Source organism: Peromyscus maniculatus, chromosome 4 (genome assembly GCF_049852395.1).
Source record: "Peromyscus maniculatus bairdii isolate BWxNUB_F1_BW_parent chromosome 4, HU_Pman_BW_mat_3.1, whole genome shotgun sequence".
NCBI lineage: Eukaryota > Metazoa > Chordata > Mammalia > Rodentia > Cricetidae > Peromyscus > Peromyscus maniculatus.
This window is the reverse complement of record NC_134855.1, coordinates 11,476,989-11,496,502: the sequence shown is the minus strand read 5'-3', so window position 1 is coordinate 11,496,502 and position 19,514 is coordinate 11,476,989. Positions and strand designations below refer to the sequence as shown.

The 19,514-nt window shown below is 44.3% G+C and overlaps 1 protein-coding gene across 3 annotated transcripts in view; it reads left to right on the top strand.

Annotated features, from left to right (window-relative positions):
* The window catches only part of Ddx31 (DEAD-box helicase 31), a 68,529-nt gene that overhangs the window by 622 nt on the left and 48,393 nt on the right, over positions 1-19,514 (top strand). For all 3 annotated transcript variants that reach the window (XM_006983368.4, XM_042275028.2, XM_042275029.2), the window contains exons 2-11: positions 3,392-3,645; positions 3,749-3,824; positions 4,652-4,695; positions 5,968-6,038; positions 6,815-6,879; positions 13,902-13,946; positions 15,458-15,499; positions 16,370-16,434; positions 18,804-18,923; positions 19,049-19,155. In XM_006983368.4, coding sequence (XP_006983430.2) covers positions 3,392-3,645; positions 3,749-3,824; positions 4,652-4,695; positions 5,968-6,038; positions 6,815-6,879; positions 13,902-13,946; positions 15,458-15,499; positions 16,370-16,434; positions 18,804-18,923; positions 19,049-19,155 — 889 coding nt within the window. The remainder of the gene's footprint in view (positions 1-3,391; positions 3,646-3,748; positions 3,825-4,651; positions 4,696-5,967; positions 6,039-6,814; positions 6,880-13,901; positions 13,947-15,457; positions 15,500-16,369; positions 16,435-18,803; positions 18,924-19,048; positions 19,156-19,514) is intronic.

The window sequence follows — 19,514 nt, the reverse complement described above, 5'->3', positions numbered from 1 at the left end:
CTGGAGAACTAATTAGATAGGGTTAGGATTGGAGGCTGTGGGAACCGGTCAAGTTCCTGAGGCTAGCTGCTGGTCTAGTCAGATAGGGTAAGGATCGGAGGCTAGGATATATCCAAGCGGGAAAACAATGCCTAAGACACGACCGTCGTGCAGATCTGAACTCCTGAGCCGGTCCTTCTAGTGTAAGGAAGGTTCATTTCTGTTAGGAACGGGGACTGGACTCATTTCTATGAAGAGCGTGTAAAGCGGAGGTTTTCATCCAGGTAGCAGGGAAAGACTATACAGTCATTATAATCTGTTGCCCAGAGAGGAGAGAGGTGACTTAAACGAACCGTATAGGAGCAGAAAGCTGGTTTTAGAGTTGCTGGCTTATCCTCTAGAAAGCTTGTTACGTAGTCTGTTGGAAAATCATATGTGATCAAAGAGCAGGAACCATGTGATTGGAGGTCTCACACACACCCCCACACCCTAAAGATAATATGTAAGTCCATGGAAGTTGAAAAGCAAATTGCCGGTCAATTCAGATCAACCAATATTTTGAAGATAAACTTCTTTGATTATCTAACACTCAGTGCCTAGTTTCACTTTGGTAGAAGGAAGGAGGGACCTTAATACGCTTAGATGCTTAGGAGTAAGGAGTCTTCATCAAGCCATTGGTATAGCTGAATCTATGTCTGAGAAATACAGACAAGCCTTGAGGGTAGTGGGGGAGAGGGGGATAGGATTTACGGTAGGATAGACCCCGGCTATTAGATACTAACCTTGTAACACACTAGCCTAAGACCTTGGGGAGTTACATAGTTTCTCCTGTCCGAAAATAGGAACGCTAATTTGTTTCTTATTAGATTGTTTATGAGGCTCCAATGGGATAATACCTACAATAACTCTGTATACTGTCTGGCCCTCAGAGGCAGTTGCTGAGTGCCAGTAATCAAAATGAAAGCAATATTGTTTCCATTTGGGGAAGTAGATGGCTGCATTAGGTCAGCACCATTGGATCAGAGTGGTGCTTGTGTCCGGTGAAGAGCCCAGTAGAGGATGTCCCTTGCTCACCTAGTATATGCAAGGCTTTTGAGTTCCATCCCCAACTATACAGAAGGAAAATACCAAAGTTTTAGTGAGTAAACAGAGTAAATAGGGTGTTTCAGAAGTGACTGGCTGAGGTCATTGGATCTCTGATTTTGAGACTAGCCTGGTCTACAGAGAGAGTTCCAGGACAGCTAGGGCTACATAAGTGAGACCCTCTCTCAAAAAAAAAAAAAGGCAGAAGAAGAAAAGGTAATAAGGCCAGTGAGAGTCTCGGAGGGTAAAGGTGCCTGCTGCCAAGCCTGATGACCTGAGTTTAGTCTCAAGGACTCAACATAAAGGTGGAGGGAGAGAAACAGCACCTCATAGTTGTCCTATGACCTCCACATGCCGGCCATGACATATATGCTTACACACACAAACCAATAAAAAAGATGCTGCAGGTATCTATCGAGGCCTGACTGCATCTGTGCTTCGGTTTATGTATCCAAATGGGAGTGGAAGCTGGTGCTGAGCAGATTTGGTCAGAGTGGGAACTCAGGGTGGATAGCTAATACACTGGATTTGGAAGGACCTTTACAGCTTAAATTGGGTTGCTCTGTCTTCATACTGTGCAAAACTTTTTTTCTTAAGGATGTTTTCCTTGTTATTAAAGTAATACAATTTTGTTTAAGAAAAATTAGAAGATACAACCCCACCTATAGTCACATACCCAGAAATAACTTAACATTTTGATATATAGCCTTCAAAAACCTTAACTATGATATTTTTCTAACCAAATAGGGTATAGTTAATCAAGCATCTCAGCATTATTTTCATGGAAGAGCATGGTACATTTTGGGAATTTAAGAAAAACTTGCAAAAGGTAAAGGTGAACCTGAAGCTGAGAAGATGGGTAGAGGTTGTATTCTGGAGGCTTCCTAGATCTCCCTGCAGATTAGCCTAACAGCGGTGAAGAACCTGCTTCTTGAGTTCACTCCAAGCACTTGTTTTGTTTGTTTGTGGCAGGGTCTCACTCTACAGCCCGGTGTCCTGGAACTCACTTTGTGGTCTAGGCTGGCCTCAACTCAGCAGTCGTCCTGCCTTAGTCTCCTGGGTGCTGGGCTTGTATGTGAGAGCCAACTTGCTAGCTTCTGATACTTGCTTTTAGAGAGACCTTGACTCACCCGTAAAGGGTGGGTAGGATGCTGTGGTGTCTAGGGTCTGTGTACTGCCTGGTATGTTTAGTCCAAAGAAGGGAAAACGAGAGGTGTGTAAAGGAAGCCATAAGCTTGCTCCGCTTTGCTGCAGCAGCATTCTTCAGACTGGTACCTGGATCCTCAAGGAGGCAGGTCTTGTCTTAGTAGAAAAGCTTCCTGAACCTGAGATTGGCCTGCGACCCTTTAATACAGTTTCTCATGTTGTGGTGACCCCCCAACCATAGAATTATTTTGTTGCTACTTCATAACTATAATTTTGTTACTGTTATGAATCAAAATGTAAATATCTGATATGGAGGATATCTGATATGTGACCCCTGTGAAAGGGTTGTTTGACCCCGGAGTTGTGACCAGAAGGTTGAGAACCAGTGCTCTAGGGAAAGCTTGGGCACCATGCATTTAATTACATTTGTGTTGTGAGAATAAGCAACAGGCAAGAAGTGCCTAATGGTGTATGTCTATGATCAGCAGTCAGGCAGGGACTCTGAAGCGAGGAGGGTTGGAAACAATACGATGGAAGTGATGGATGGAGCGGCACTCTCATTTGGAGTGGGGATGGCAAATAGGAACTGACTCCAGACCATCTGAATCTGAGCAGCTTGAGGGGAGAGGATGACAGATCCAAGCCCTAGGGAAGAACAGTAATGACAGTTTCCGCTTCCTGGGCATGAGCTAGGATTCAGCCTCCCATTCGCTTCTTCATTCTCTTCTTACCATCCTTTATTGGTAGAAAAGAGCAGATTTCATTTCCCTGTGTGCCTCTGTGCTCACACAAAACGGGCTCGTAGGGGTGTGGTTTGACTAGTAAGCATGCGTGCTTCCTAAGATAGGTTCTTGCTTCCCTTAGAATAGACTGAATTGGTTAATGTCAGCTGGCAGGACACTTCTCTCTTCCTGATCCCCACTCTCATCTTGGGTGACTTAACAGTTTAGATGGATGGAGGTCTTGTGGATGAATGGACTGAGATTGTCTCTCCCCTCCTCCACCCCCCCATTTCAGACGAAGCCAGAGTCTGGTTGTAAACCCTAAACTGATGGTTGGCATATGGGGCATAATGATCTCTGCAGGAAGAGATACATTCTGTGGGCAGTCAGGCTTCACTCTGAGGATTGTCTTCATGGACTAATGCACCTCTTCTTGATCTTTCCTTTGGGGAACAACGTAGCAAACAGAGGCTACCAAGAGAAAGCACCAAGTGTCCAGTGATGCTCCACCAACAAAACGGAGGAAGGAAGCATCCTCTCTTTCAGCCAAGAAAACCAGTGATAAAGAAACTCCAAGAACATTTAAGGGAGGTGCACACAAAATGTTTCCTCCAAAGAAGTCCTTGAACAGTATAGGCAATGGAAGACAAGAGAGGCCATGCATCAAGACTTCGTCTCTGTTTAAAAACAATCCTGAGATCCCAGAACTCCGCAGGTGTGTCTTGCGGTGCAGGTGTGCCTCGGGTTTGAGCAGTCACGGATGCCGCCTTTTCCTTTGCCACCTTGGCACTGATGCATACTTTGTCTTTCCTCTGCAGAGCTGTAGTGAAGCAGCCTCGAGAGCAAGTGTTCTCTCCAGAAGCTTTCCAGGAGCTGGACCTCCACCCACACCTAGTAAGTATCGCAGCCTGCTCTGGTGGTCTGGTTCTTGTTCAGTCTGTGTCTGCCCTTGGCTACTGGAGTGAACTCAGGTGATGGGCTCCCTGATGGCAGCACGGGTTGCCGTCCTCACTTTCCTTTCTATCCCCTGTGATTTTTAAGAAGTGCTGACTTTCCTCACCCAGTTTAGTTTCTGTTCCAGACTTCATTTATCCGGCTTAAAGCAGCTTTCTAATTACTGGGAGATGTGGTGAAACTGGTGGCCGATGTCTCTGTGGCCTTGGGAAGGGAGCTAAGCTGGCTCTTATTGTCAAGGGTCATGCACATTTTTGGAGAATGAAGGTAGAAAAGGCTGCTTAAAGTGTGTTTTCAGTGAGCAAATGGGCATCTTACTTCCCCCCTTTGTTTAATGCCATGAGTGAGTTTTCTAGTTATGTGAAAAAGGAGAGACAAACACCTTCCCTTGCAAGCCTGGATTCCCTTGTCAGCTGGGCACCATTGGCCTCTTCTTTCTGGTGGGCTGTGTAGGATTGATTCTCAGCCTGAGTGTTGTGGCTCAGGTGTGTGGGGTTAGGTGATGGGTTGTGAGGCTTGCCTTGTGCATTGTCAGTTTGTAATAGGACCCTAATTCTACAAATTAGGAACCCAGCTCTAAGAACCCCAAGTCCTCCAGATTGTGTAGGGTAGAGGGCAGAACTACCCTCCAGTTGGAAATCCTGGGCTAGTGGAGTTTAGTTTGGTCATAAACGTCAAGTGCTGTTGTCACTCCAGCATTTTGTCTTTATGTCATTGAATATATTTGCATTAAATTGATAAATACTTACTTTCCTATTCTCTTTTAGATATCCACAATAAATACAGTCTTAAAAATGTCAACTATGACCAGGTAAGAGGCTAAGGCTATTCTTGATTTTTCTTAGGGTTTCGTGAGTATATACAAATGAAATCTCAATTGTCCATGGAGGACAGAGCACATTTGTGGAACAGCACAAACTGCTGGAGGGCTTGACATAGCCCGTGGGGCTCCCCACCTGCTTGTAGGCAGACCGGGTTCCTTTCCATTTCTGCACTCAGCTCCCTACTGCAAGACAGCTGGCTTAGGACATCTGCCATCAGGGCGTCTCTGAAAATGACCTGGGCCAAAATACAGTATTTGATCATGTTAGTTCTTAGCAATACAAATAAGGTCAGTCAGAAAATGGGAGTAAATTTTGCTTGGGTATAGTGGGATACTGAAAAGGTATTCTAAATGCTTGCTGACTGGAGACACTTTTAAAAGAGAAATTCAGAGTTAAAGTGTGAGCAGTGAGCTGTATAGTCACAGTTCACTTTGCATAAGTAAGAAGCAAGAGTACAGAAGAATAAAGAACACCAGCTTTTCCATTGTGTTTTGCTTTTGTTTTTGAGACAGTCTTAGAGCCCAGCTCAGCTGGCTCAAACTTATTTTCCTCTTGTCTCAGCTTCCCAAATGTCAGGATTAAAGGCATATGCACCATGCCTGGCTTGGTTTTCTTGTTGGCGCAACCAAATTTAAATGAGTTCTCTGTCCATTTTGGACTTGGGATTTAATGTACGTGTTGACAGTGTTCTCAGTGTGTGTGACAATTTTTCAGAGGGAGCTGCTGTTGCTAGTTGGGTGACCTGCAAGCCTCATTTTGCTTTTCTGTTTGGAAATCTTGCCTGTGTTACATGTTGCCAATCACATGTCACACGACAGGCAGGAAGGTGTGTAGTATACTTTATGAGAGTGACTCTGATTTGTTGGTATGCCCAATTTTTTTTTTCAAGACAAGGTTTCTCTGTGTAGTCCTGGCTGTCCTGGAACTCGCTTTGTAGACCAGGCTGACCTCAAACTCAGAAATTCGCCTGCCTCTGCCTCCTGAGTGATGGAATTAAAGGCGTGCACCGCTGTGCCCTGACAATTTTTTTTTTTTAATTTTTAATATTGCAGCCAATCTCTAGCTTGCTTCCCCACTTTCAGTCAAGTTCCAGGAGTTTAAAAAGTTCATTTGGATCACCAGAATGTTCTCAGCACTTTCTCTCAATGAAGTAGGCAGAGCCAAACACAGGGTATTTGTATGTCAAGTAAACCGTGTCTGCATGCATGACTGAGCTGTGTGATAAAGAAAAGGTGTGTTCTCTCTTTTGGGTGCCCCAGTGTTCAGAAGCAGAGTATCCCAGTGCTGCTGGAAGGCAGAGATGCCCTTGTGCGGTCCCAGACGGGCTCAGGTCAGTTGCTGATTACCCTGCCCCTTATTCCATGGCACCTAGCCCATCATCATGGGCTAGGCTCTTCAGGGATGTGTCTGTGGTGGCAGAGTCGGTTTTGTCTTGTCTGGGGAGGGTGGCCATGCTTGCTTTTGATGGGAGGCCTGAAGTTGTTACAGATGAAGGAAGGTGGTGATGCTGCTGTTGTCAGTAGTGATGGGTGGGTATTCATAGTTGAGCTCTGCTGCTTTCTATGTGCCTGCTGCCAGAGTGGCCAGTCAGTCTTCACTCTGGATGGAGTTAATGTTTATGGCTTGAAAGCAGTTCTGGCCTGAGCACAGTCGATGTCAGGGATAGACCATTTTCTCCCTAGTCTACTCTTCTGATCCACTCTTGCCTTCTTGCCAGCTGAGCCATGTTGAGAAGCCCACAGCTTCCTTTAATCTTTCTCTGTCTTCAGGGGCTGGCTTGGCTTCACACTTGGCACACCAGCACTACAGAAGCTGTTTAGCCAAGGGAGAACCTCAGAGCAGCCATCTCCTAGCTTCCACAGACGACTGTCAGGCTGAGCTTGTGTCTAATTTGAGAAACATCATTACCTCCCTTGTTGATGACCTAAGGAGCTGAAGCTTCAGGGATTTTTGAAGTACTAAATTACAAAGCAAAGTTAGGAGTCGTGGCAGACAGGTGAAGTGCCTTAGATGTAGAGCATGCAGTTTACCTTCTCCCAGATGTAGCATTATTTACAGAAAGCAGAGCCTGTTTGCATCCCCACTGATGTCACTCTCTTTTAAAAGGTAAAACTCTTGCCTATTGCATCCCTGTGGTCCAGTCCCTTCAAGCACTGACATCAAAAATACAGGTGAGCAGAAAATGTATTTCTTTACTGTGCTCTGTTGTACCCATGCTGCTGAAACGTGGTGGTAATACTAGAGTTGTAGACTGTCTGCACATGGCATTGTTTTTTCTCTCTTCCTATCGAATCAAGTGTGAGCTTGCCAAGAGTGGAGTGGAATAAACACTACAGTCACCACTGTGTAGGGCATGTGGGTAGAAGGCGGCTTCCAGTGTGCCAGATGTGCCAACTGCTGTTCACATGTCATTTTCTTGACTCCCCATCCTCTGCCATGAAGTTATGGAGGTTACTATGATCCTAGTGGTGTAGGCAAGTAAAATAGCCAAGGCCACATAGAAGTACCGGTGGGCATAGATTCCCACCTCATTTCTGTGACTGTCATCTGGGCCATGATTTGTGGTGAAGCTTTGTTGCTAGCTCCTGCCCTGTTTGGGGGCCTTCCCCTTTGTCTTACACAGTACCCAGCATTGGACCTCCTACAGGATTACTAGTAGGGAAATATTCTAACATGCTTTGATTGGCCCCTGTCCATATATTCTCATATCTTGAGCATCTGTTGTACATCATGCGGAATTAATTTACAACCTTACAGGTTAGTGTGTTTACTTTTGAATGAGGAGAGCATTTGTATTTAACATGGACTTTGTATTTAACATGGTGGTTTATCAGTCCTGGCTTTGGAAATCAGTGCCAATCAGTGGGTTTAGCAGTCAGGCTGCTACATAGTCAGCATTACCTAGAATTTGTTCTTAGTTGTGAAACATGGTTAATGCCCGGTTAAAGACTAGCTAACTTTGGATTGAGAAGTCCAGTTGGCTGTTGTAAGTGTGGGCACAGACTTCATCTTCTAGCCCAAACTTTCTCACAGGTGCAGTGCCATTACTTTCCCGTGAGAGACAATGGTGAGATCAGAAATAGGGTGTTGGGTGAGTACTCACTGACAGAGGTCTCACTTCAAACCTAACTGATCGGAACGCAGTAGCGTGCTGTTGCATTGTAGAGCAGCAGATCCTTAGGTAAATGACTGAATCAATAACTAGAAGAGAATTGAGGAACTGAAATAGCCACACTTGGCATGGGTCATCAGAGGCCGAAGTGAGCAGTTGACAGTAAGATGAGAAATGGTGTCTCTGTGGCCTTCAGGTGTCCACACAGGAACTTCTGAACAGATGGGAAAGACGGTAACTGTAACAGGAAGCCCCGCCCGCCACTCCTTAGCCAGTCTTAAGAAGGACATGTTATTTGTGTGGTTTGTTTTTGTTGTTGTTGTTTGCCTAAAGTGAATTTAATCTCAAGGAAACATGAGACAAAACCAATTAAAGGGTGCTCTGCGAAAATTCCTGGCCGGCAGTCTTTGAGAATGTTGATGGCATAAAAGAAAAATACTGAAGAATTGTCCCAGACAGAGCCTGACAAAGGAAGCATGGCGGTGACACACGCGGGGTCAGGGTGAACACTTCACCTAGAGGTCACTTGATGAGATTTGAACGAGGGCTGTGGGTGAAGAGTGAGTCGGTGCTCATTTCCTGGTTTTGCTAATTATTCTGTAGTTTGAACGATGATACATAGAAATTGAGACTGTCAGAGTTAATTGTATAACTTGTCCATTTTCCCTTTTTTTGTAAAAACCTGAGCTTTCAAAATGAATAGGTTACAATTTGTTTAAAAGTGGAGTTTATAACTTTGTAGATTTGAACACGTGTTCCTGCTGTGTTAGCTGAAGAAATGCAGGCTGCAGAGCTGCATGCTGTGACTGCGCTTTCACAAATGATGGTTTGTCCTGTGGCTCATAGCCAACTGGGATGACAGTAGTAGTAAATTGTGGGCTTCTTTGTCACTTGAGAATGGGTCTCATGCAGCTAAACTTGAGCTCTTAATCTTCCTGCCTCTGTCTTCCAAGTACTACCATTGTGGACACATGCCACCATGTCTTTCTTGGCAATTTTTAAAATTAAATATTTTACCTAATATATTATATCTTACATGCATATAATGTTTGGATCTGGTTTTTCCTCCTACCTGTGCCCCCTACTTTTACCTCCCAACCTCCCCCCTCAAATCTAATGTCCATTTAGTGCTTTCTGTGTGTGTGTGTGTGTGTGTGTATGTGTGTGTGTGTGTGTGTGTGTGTGTGTGTGTGTGTGTGTGTGTGTGTACACATATGTGCTGATTGTTTTTGTCTACTTGACTCAAACCTAGACATATCTGGGAAGAAGGAATCTCAGTAGAGGAATTGCTTCCATCAGATTAGCCTGTGGGCAAGTTTCTGGGGCACTGTCTTGATTAGTTATTGACATGAGTGAACTCAGTCCACTTGTTGGTGCCAACCCTAGATAGGTGGTCCTGGGTGCTATAAGAAAGGAAGCTGAGCAAACCATGAGGAACATTCCTCTATGGCCTCTGCGTCAACTCCTGCCTCCAGGTTCCTCCCTTGACTTCATTTCATGGTGGACTGTAAATTAAGCCAACTTGTTTTTGTTGGTGTTTTTTATCACAGCAGTAGAAAGGAAACTAAGACACTGTATATGTGTATGGGTCAGCAAATTGTTAAGTTTTTCTCTGAGCTAGGTAAGTGAGGAATTCTATTTTCTAAGGGTAAATGACTTTCCCCCACTAAGAACTTTACGGAGAGCCGATTCATATACAGTGCATAGCCTTGTCCCTAGCATGTAGTCAGAGAAGAATGAATATAACTTGCTAATATTTGTGGCCAAATCTCACCCTTAAAAAAATAAAAACAAATAAATAAACCATAAACAAAAAATGGTTTTCCAAACTGAACATGGAGACACATTTCTGTACTTCCAACACTTGGAAGGATGGTAGTTAAAAGACAGCTTGACCTATACAGTCAAGACCCTGTCTCAAAAAAAAAAAAAAAAAAAAAAGAAAGAAAGAAAAACAAGTTTTTATAAGCTCCAATTTGAAGATTTACATATTTTATTGTATGTGTATGGGTGTTTTGTCTGCATGTATGAATGCCTGGTTCCTGTGGAGGTCAGAAGAGGGTGTCAGATCCCCGGAACTAGGATTACAGTGAGCCACCTTGTGTGCACAGGGTGTGTGTGTGTGTGTGTGTGTGTGTGTGTGTGTGTGTGTCTGTCTGTCTGTCTGTCTGTCTGTCTGTCTGTCTGTCTGCCTGCAAGAGTAGCAAGCCTCTTAACTGCTAAGCCATCTATCCCCTGTAAGGCTCAATTTAATTCACTTTTTCTAGTTGTATTCAGTGTAGCCCCTTGTAATTCATCATAAAATGATGTGACCTAGAAGCCATAAGCAGCTAGTCCTGGACCCTGGCCTGTTCCCAGCCAAGGGGCTGGCATGGAGTAGGCACCTTTAGTGTCTGCTCTCTCCCCGTTATTTTGGCTTTGGCTCTGATATTTAACATCACATCCATCCTGCTTCACGCATCCTCACGCCCTGTGAGGAATTGATGTTTCTTTCTTCTTGTCTGTGTAGTAACACCTTTTGAAATGTCAGAGTCTCCTATCATCACATGGTGGCACATTAATCCTGTTGTACTAGCATGTTTACTGTTCCTCTCTGGGGCTCCAGTACAGTCTCACAAAGTTGGTGCTGAGTATAGACTACTCTGGTTTGAATTCTAAATCCTCCTCTCCTGAGTAAATGTTTCCAATGCAGAACATGAGAACCAGACTCTAATTGGATTTGCTGCTGAGCCCATCCTTCACTCTCAAAAGTTGCTCGTCATGCCCTCTGAGCCCTTGATGAGAAAGGCACCATTGACATAGTACCTTCTCTACATTGCTTTGGATTTTTATTATTGCTGTTTAGATACAACATGTCTTAAAAAGTAAAATATTCAAAGAATTCCAAGGATCTGTAGGGTGGAAACAAAGCCTCAACTTCTCCAGAGGTTCAGTATGCCTCCTGACACAAGGATGTCTCTTTCCAGGGACAGCCTGTCATATCCATCAAACAGGACTGACCGCATACTTCCTCTTTGCCCTTTTATGTGGAGTCATTTCTTTCTGTGTTGTGATGAGGACACAGACGTTTATATGATGTCATTTGCCCTTTTGATCCAGGGTGTGGTCAAAGCCACCCTTACTCTGTCCTTCTGGGATTGCAGTTGCGCTGTCCTTGTCGTGCCTTGGCTGGTTTCTCACTGTGCCACACTGGCCTGCCGTGGTTGTACTTGCTTGCTTGTATTGTTGCTTTGTGACAGGGTCTCTTTTAGCTCAGATCCCTGCCTCTCCCTCTGCTTCCCATTGTGTTTGTGCCATAAATACTGAGCCATGGCTGTATTGGCAAGTGGCATTTAGACATTATGTCCAGAAAACAACACATCTGTGAAATAGTCTCTAGCTCCTTTACACACATGTGGACATGTAGGAATAATTCCTGGAAGTGGGATTTGTAGTTGTGTTTTAATAGCTAATGCCAAAGTTGATCTGTTAAGGGTTTTACCAGTGTGTGCCTGCCAGCAGTGTGGTATTTGGTTGGCCATGCCCGGCCAGCTGCTTTACAAGTCTTTCTGTATGTGATTTTATCCCAGACCCCAGTTGCTATTGTGACCTCTGCGTGCCAGTGCTACCTTGTGACTGCTGCAGGTTACTTCATGGGGGATATGTTTCCCACAAATATCTTAGTGGCTTTTGCACTTTTAAAGATGCTTACCTTGGAATTGTCTGTGTGCAGCTCTGCTGCCCACATTCCCTCTGGCATTTGTTAGAACTGCATTACAATCCTGAACTCATTTAGGGAGCAGTCACTATGAAATTGAATCTTCTCTAAGGAGAAGGTATATCTTTCCTTTAAAAAAAAAATGTGCCCCTCAGATATGTTTTAATTATTCTTCATATAGATTTGAGAATTTTCTCTTTTTTTAAAAAAGTTTCTCCCTGTGTGGTCCAGGCCTGCCACAGACTCAGGTCCCTCTCCTCAGCTTCCTACATAAACATCAACCATCATGCCTCATAGATTTCACATCTAATATTTGTAACTTTTGTTGTTGTTATTGCCATTGGGTGAAGTTGTCTGTTCATTACATTTTCTAATATTTTTGTTTGTTTGTTTGTTTTTGTTGTTATTTTACATTTTGAGACAGGGTTTCTGTGTTGCCCTGGCTGTCCTGGAATTCACTCTGTAGACCAGGATGGCCTCAGACTCAGAGATCTGCCTGCCTCTGACTCGCAAGTGATGAGTTTAAAGGCGTACACCATCACCACCTGGCTACATTTTCTATTTTTTTATATTGGAAGACATTGAATTTTGATTGGTTTTCCTTTATTTTATTTATTTGTTTTTCCCTTTGAGATAGAGTCTTGATACATAATCCTGGAGGGCTTAGGATTCACTCTCCTGCTGCACTGCTCTGGCTTCCTGAATGCTATGAAGGAATATAGGTGTATGCTACTACACCTGACCCGGCTTCTTGTTGGTTTTGGAGACAGGGTCTTGCTATGTAGCCCTGGCTGACCTGGAACTCACTATACTGACCAGACTAGCCTCAAAATCAGAGATCTGCCTGCCTCTGACTCCCAAGTGATGAGTTTAAAGGTGTGCTCCACCATGCCTCACTTAGCATTTTTGGGTTTTTTTTTTTGTTGTTGTTGTTGTTTGTTTTTTGTTTGTTTTTGTTTTTCAATACAGGGTTTCGCTGTGTAGTTTTGGTGCCTGTCCTGGATCTTGCTCTGTAGACTAGGCTGGCCTCAAACTCACAAGAGATCCACCTGGCTCTGTTTCCCCAGTACTGGGATTAAAGGTGTGTGCCACCACTGCCTCCGCCGCCGGCTAGGTTTTTGTTTTTAAGTGTTGTGTATTTTATCTGCATATGCGCTTGTACATCATGTGTGTCATTGTCTGTAGAGGCTAGAAGAGGGTCTTGGATCCCTTGGAACTAGAGTTATAGACAGTTGTGAGCCATCATGTGGGTGCTGGGAACTGAATCCTGGTCCTCTGGAGAGCAGCCAGTGCTCTGACCACTGAGTTCTCTCTCCAGTCCCCATTGGCTATTGATTTTTATGTTTTGCATTCAGCTACTTAACTGAAATTCCTTACTGACTCTGTTATAGTTTCCCCCATCTAAGATAAACTAGCATCATCTTCTTGTGATTATAATTTTGTTTTCCATTTTCCAGTTCTGTACACATTTCTTCCTCCTATTCAATAGAGTGGGGCACAGTAGTCTGTCATCATAGGTGTAGCGGGCTTTCTTTCTTTTTTTAAAAAAAATTTTCAATATTTATTTTTATTTTATGTGCATGGGTGTGTTGGCTGTATGTCTGTGTACTATCTCTTGTGTGCCGTATGTGTTCAGTGCCCACAAAGATCAGAAGAAGGTGATAGATCCCCTTAGATCTGGAATTATAGACAGTTAGCTGTCATGTAGGTGGTGGGTATTGAACCGGATCCTCTGGAAGAGCAGTTAGTGCTCTTAACCACTGAGCCATCTCTCCAGCCCCCTGTAACCGGCATTCTTGTCTCCTCCTTTTCTTTCATATTTTCTGATGATTTTCGCTAGCCACACATAAATCTCTGTCACAGTTTGACCTTCGTTGGTCCTCCTCGTGAAATTTCCTTCTTTCTTTCTTTCTTTCTTTCTTTCTTTCTTTCTTTCTTTCTTTCTTTCTTTCTTTCTTTCTTTCTTTCTTTCTTTCTTTCTTTCTTTTTCTTTCTTTCTTTCTTTCTTTCTTTCTTTCTTTCTTTCTTTCTTTCTTTCTTTCTTTCTTTCTTTCTTTCCTTCCTTCCTTCCTTCCTTCCTTCCTTCCTTCCTTCCTTCTTTCTTTCTTTCTTTCTGCCTCCCTCCCTCCCTCCCTCCCTCCCTCCCTTCCTTCCCTCCCTCCCTCCCTCCCTCCCTCCCTCCCTTCCTTCCTTTCTTTCTTTATTTCTGCCTCCCTCCTTCCCTCCCTCCCTCCGTCCCTCCCTTCCTCCCTCCCTCCTTCTATCTTTCCTTTGAGACAGGATCTCATATAGTTCAAGCTGGCCTGGAACTGGAAACGTAGAACTCTCCTACCTCAGCCTGTACCTGGCACTCTCCTCATTGGTATTTCCTTTTCTCTCAACAGCGCAGTGACGGCCCCTATGCTTTGGTCCTAGTGCCCACCAGAGAGGTAAGCAGCTGGCTTGTAGGGGGAGGTTTGTGTGTGCACGGTGATGGCCTGTTGACCTGAAGTGCTTTCCCCACTCCCTTCCCTGCTGAACAGGCCACTGTGCATGCTTTCCCTCACATTTCCTCCCAGGAACCATTCTGCTGATTGCTGTCAAGGGGGAAGGTTTAAGTGCTCTTTATGAGACATTATGAGCTAGGTATGGGAAGACATTTCTTCATTGTCTAAAAAACTAGTGATACTTAAATTAATGACCCTTCAGAAGGAATTAAAAGAACTGGGTTTTTTGTTTTGTGTTTTTTGTTGTTGTTGTTGTTGTTTTGAAATAGGCTTTCTCTCTGGAACTCACCCTATACACCAGGCTGTCCTTGAACTCACAGAGATCCACCTGCCTCTGCCTCCCGAGTGCTGGGATTAAAGGTGTGGGCCACCACTGCTTGGCAAAGAATTGCATTTTTATACTTTAAATATTTTTTAAAAAGTAACTGAAAACATTTGGATATAAAACTGAACTCTTTTTTTTTTAATGAAGCTACTGCTGCTATTAATTCTTACTTCTTCATGAACATTAAGTAGAAATCACCTCTGTCCACAGAGGCAATTTCAAATGTCTCCATGGAGAACTTACAGGAAAATGGAAATTTCTAGACAGCTTTTCTTTCTTTCAAGATTTTTTTTTTAATTTTCATATATATCAGTGTTTTGCCTGTGAACCACATGTGTGCAGAGTCCATGGAGGCCAGAAGAAAGTGTCAGATCCCTGAAACTGAGGTTAGAAGTGATTTTGAGCCACTGTGAGTGCTGGGAACTGAATCTGGGTCCTCTGCAAGAGCACCAAGTGTTCTTAACTGCTGAGCCAGCCCCTCTGGTCAGCCTTTCATACAGCCTGCTCTGTCCTTTCTCTACTCTGTCCCAGGAAGGAGCACACTCAGGGAGGCACATTGAAATGTTTTCAGCAGCAAGCTTGTCACTTTGCTGGAATGCCACGCACACTAAACATGTGGTGACAACACATAACCTTGGACAGGATTCTGTACTATTTTGATGGTGTTTAATGACTGCCACCTACATTAATTTTACTTGTCCTATATCCATTGGGTTCCCTGGATTTGTTTTGTAAACTTAGGAATGATCACCTCTATCTTCAGATAGCCTGCTGCAGTCTTAAGACATGGATGGCCAAGTTCCCTAAGTGCCTGTCAGGCCACTGTTCTAGACTTGAACTTCTCTGTGTGACACTTTGGGAATTTGAGCCAGCAGAGGGAGCACAAAACACTATTTTTTGTATGTGTAAGAAATATATGTGATGTCTTCACCCTCATACCCTAAACTGACAGATTGCAAAGCCTGTTTGAGAAGAGAGTATTTTCAGGGCGGATTCTCTATGTAGGATTACTTGCCCTAAGCCTTGAGGTCTAGGGTTGTACCCTGATCAGTTTAGATGGTCTTTTCTTAAAAAGTATAAAAAGGAAGCAAGGGCCCTGCTCACTGTCTCCACCTTTTAACACTTACAGCTGGCTCTGCAAAGCTTTGACACCGTCCAGAAGCTGCTCAAGGTAAGCGAAGCCGTGAGGCAGTGCTGTCTTCCTTCCTGACACTGGGAGAAGAGCCGTGTGGCACGGTCTCGGTTTTCAGAAAGTGAGAATGGCTCCTGTCTCATCTTCCCAGTGTGCCTCTGGGCTCCCTAAGAGCAGCTGGTAGGTTTCACTGGCAGACCTCAATAACTGTTTGGGTTTTTTGAGACAGGGTTTCTCTATGTAGCCCTGACTGCCCTGGACCTCACTCTGTAGACCAAGCTGGCCTTGAACTTAGAAATCAGTCTGCCTCTGCCTCCCGAGTGCTAGGATTAAAGGCATGCACCACCACCGCCCATCTAATAACTCTGGCTAGTAGTTGCTAGAGGTTAAGTGTTAATTGTTGGTGCACTTGACTTGAAGTGACTTAGAGGCCCAACCCTCAGATAACCAGTGGAAAGCAGCAAGAACTTGTAAGGACGTTCAGGAGAGAGAAGACAGCCAAGCCAAGGTTCAGTGCCCACAAAAGTTGACCGGGAGTCTGTTTTTCCTTTCTGTCCTCTAGTAGTGAGTGGGGAGTGCATTGCTTAGTACCCCCCTTGCAAAACAGTGAGCTTACCTGAAATATATTTTCTATTTGGACACCATGAGGAAAAACATTGCGGGGTGGAGGACTACTTAGATTTTTTTACAAGCTCACATTTGTCTTGACAGTACTTCTGGTCTAGCACTGCAGCTCATGACGCCAGGTACCTCAGTGCCACCAGACTGCATTTCGCAGAAACTCCTCACACATTGTAAAGCCCAAGTGCTCCCTGCTGCACACGGGCTTATGCTAGGAACTTAGGATCAGCTCTGCTTCTAGGAGAGGGGCTTGCTTTATGTTGATTGTGATCTGGTATTTTTGTGTAGCCATTCACCTGGATTGTTCCTGGAGTGTTGATGGGCGGAGAGAAGAGGAAATCAGAAAAGGCTAGGTAGGAGGAAATGGGTTTGTGTATTCCTCTTGGAGTTTTTTCTGCTGTCTTGTTCAGTAACACTTGGTTCTTTGGAAGGCAAGAGAGCCTCCTCTGCTACTGTGTCTCCTGGTCCCCACATACAGAGACAGGCCAGCTCAGCAGACACCTCGAGACAGTGCTGTTTATCTCAGATTCCCTTCTGATATAGTTAGTGACAGTGCTGCAACCTGCTTAACCCACCCACTGGGGCCCCACAGGGCACTTGTTTGGTGTGCACCCCTGCATGTGACTCCCTTTGGTGCATATTGAGAACTGGTTTTGCTGTTTAGATTTGTAAAAATAAGAAGATAGGTGGGGACTTCTGGCCTGCATCTGTAATCACAACACTGGGAAGCTGAGGCAGGAGATCAGGAGTTTCGAGGCTAGCTTCAGCTACATACTGGGTTCAGGACTAGCCTGAGCTACATTGAGATTCTGTCTTCAAAACCAACAGCAACAACAAGCAGAGTGATAATTTCCTTAATGCTTAGCACAACCTTAGTGCCTTGATTCTCAGTTCTGCACTGGAACTTGCAATGGATGTCATTAGAAAATTGTTAGATGGGCCAGGTGGTGGTGGCGCACGCCTTTAATCCCAGCACTCGGGAAGCAGAGCCAGGTGGATCTCTGTGAGTTCGAGGCCAGCCTGGTCTACAGAGCGAGATCCAAGATAGGCACCAAACTACACAGAGAAACCTTGTCTTGAAAAAACAAAACAAAACAAAACAAAAAAAGAAAAGAAAAGAAAATTGTTAGATGGGTAAATAGCACTTTAGCAGTTATACCAGCTCTTTGAATTGTCTGTAACTTGAGAGTGAACATAAAGCTTGACACTTAAGGACGTTGGTCAGGTTGGACTCAGCTATAAACAACAGCAACAGGGGCCAGGTTGTGGCTTCTCCATCTTTTTGTGTCCCTGTGGAGCCTTCCATTTACAAGGGTTCCTCATAGCCTTGGATCATGGCCAGAGCTTCAGCCATTGTACTTTAGTTTCCTGCTGGAAGTGACAAAAATTGTCATAGACCCTCTGTCCAAAGGTACATATGTTGTTGCACACTCTTTATCCTTTATTCCATAGCCAAAGCGTAGGCGGTTGCCACACTTGACTGAAAACAAGAAAACCTAGCCAAGCAAGATTGTGTTCAGTCTTCTGCTGTAGAATAATGGGATTATGACTGTTTGCGGAACAGGAAAGTTAATCATTTTTTTAAAGAACGGGAAGGATATGCTAAGGGAAGTTTGGAGGGGAAAGGGAATGGAGAGTGGGGGGTGGGTATGACTAAGATACATTGTATATATCCTTAAATTAGCCAAGAATAAGTTTAAAAAAAAGAAAGCTTTAGTCTACATCATCTATGAGGCAAAGCTCATACCCATTTTATGACAGCTACCCAGAGGGCCCAATATGAGAAAAACGTCCTAACAAAATGTGTGTCTTAACAGTCAGAATGTGTGTCCTCACAAACAGTCAGAATGTGTGTCCTCACAAACAGTCAGAATGTGTGTCCTAACATATATATATCTGTTCACCTGGTTCTCTGGTACAGAGGCCTTAAAGAACTGGCTAGGGAACTGGAAAGATGGCTCAGAAGTTGAGTGTTTACTGTGGTTTTGGATTCCAGCACCCACAGGAGGTGGCTCACAGACACCTGTGACTTCAGATCAAAGGGATCTCTGCCCCCTCTGGGCTCCATGGGCACCCAAGTGTACATACACACAAAATTAGGGGCTGGAGAGCAGTCAGGAGCACTTAGTCTTCCAGAGGACCAGAGTTTAGTCCTCAGTGCCATGTTGGGTGGCTTATAGGTTGCCTGTTATTTCAACTCATGGGCATCTTCTGGCTTCTGTGGGCACTTGGACTTATGTGGCATATACTCACATATACTACATAAAAAATTGTAATGTATATAAATCTTTAAAAAGGAGATCTTGCTGGGCAATGGTGTGGCACTCCTTTAATCCCAGCACATGAGAGGCAGAGGCAGGCAGATCTCTGTGGATTTGAGGCCAGCCTGGTCTACAGAGTGAGTTCTGGGACAGCCAGGGCTACACAGAGAAACCCTAGCTCAAAAAACCAAAATTTAAAAAAAAAAAAAAAAAAAATTGGCTAGATGCCCATCTATATAGGATGTTCTAGAAAGATCGGTGAATCAGATAAAAATGCATTGGGTCATATGCTTAAATCTTAGCAGTTCTATACACAGAAGAATGAAATCTCACCTGTTTGTTTTCACTGGAGGCTTCGGCATTTGTGCTGGACACTGAATGACTGTCTCCTTTGCCTATTGCTTGTATTTTGTTGCTACAGTGTTTGACATACTTTTTTTTATGATACATGATTTAAACAGACTCCGCAAAGGCATAAATATCCTTATCTCAACTCCTGGGCGCCTCGTGGATCATATAAAATCCACGAAGAACATTCACTTTAGTCGAATACGGTGGCTGGTTGTGGATGAAGCAGACAGGTGAGTCTAGGAAGCAGGGAAGGTGGGAGAATGGGGCTGTTCTACCATTTCAGGGACAATTCTGTAGCCCGATAGTGTCAGGTTTCCTCTTTGCCTGGGTTAAAGTCCTTCTCTTCCATCTTCAGGATATTGGATTTGGGTTTTGAGAAGGACATCACAGTGATTCTGAATGCTGTAAATGCTGAGTGTCAGAAACGGCAGAATGTCTTGCTGTCAGCGACACTCACAGAAGGTGAGTTGAGAAGGAGCTGTGGGCTGATGCCAGTAGGTGCCCTAAGCTCTTTGGGTAAGGGACAGCCTTTTCTGTCCTGCATACCCAGCACCTGGGACCTGGGAGGAGAGAAGTGGCTGCTGGTACACACACCAGGGTGCACGGGAGGCAAGCTGGCCACCATTTGGTTTGCTTGAGTGGGACACAAGCAGGTCCCACGGTGCAGGTTGTGCTCTCAGCACTAGTTTTAGTGTGATCATCCTCCTTTTCCACTGAGAGTCCACATCCCCTAGCTCCTTTCTGACTCCTCTACACTTGCAAGAATTTCTTGGCTGTTTTGTAGATGGGAAACTAAGGCTTAGAAAACAGAACCACTTCAC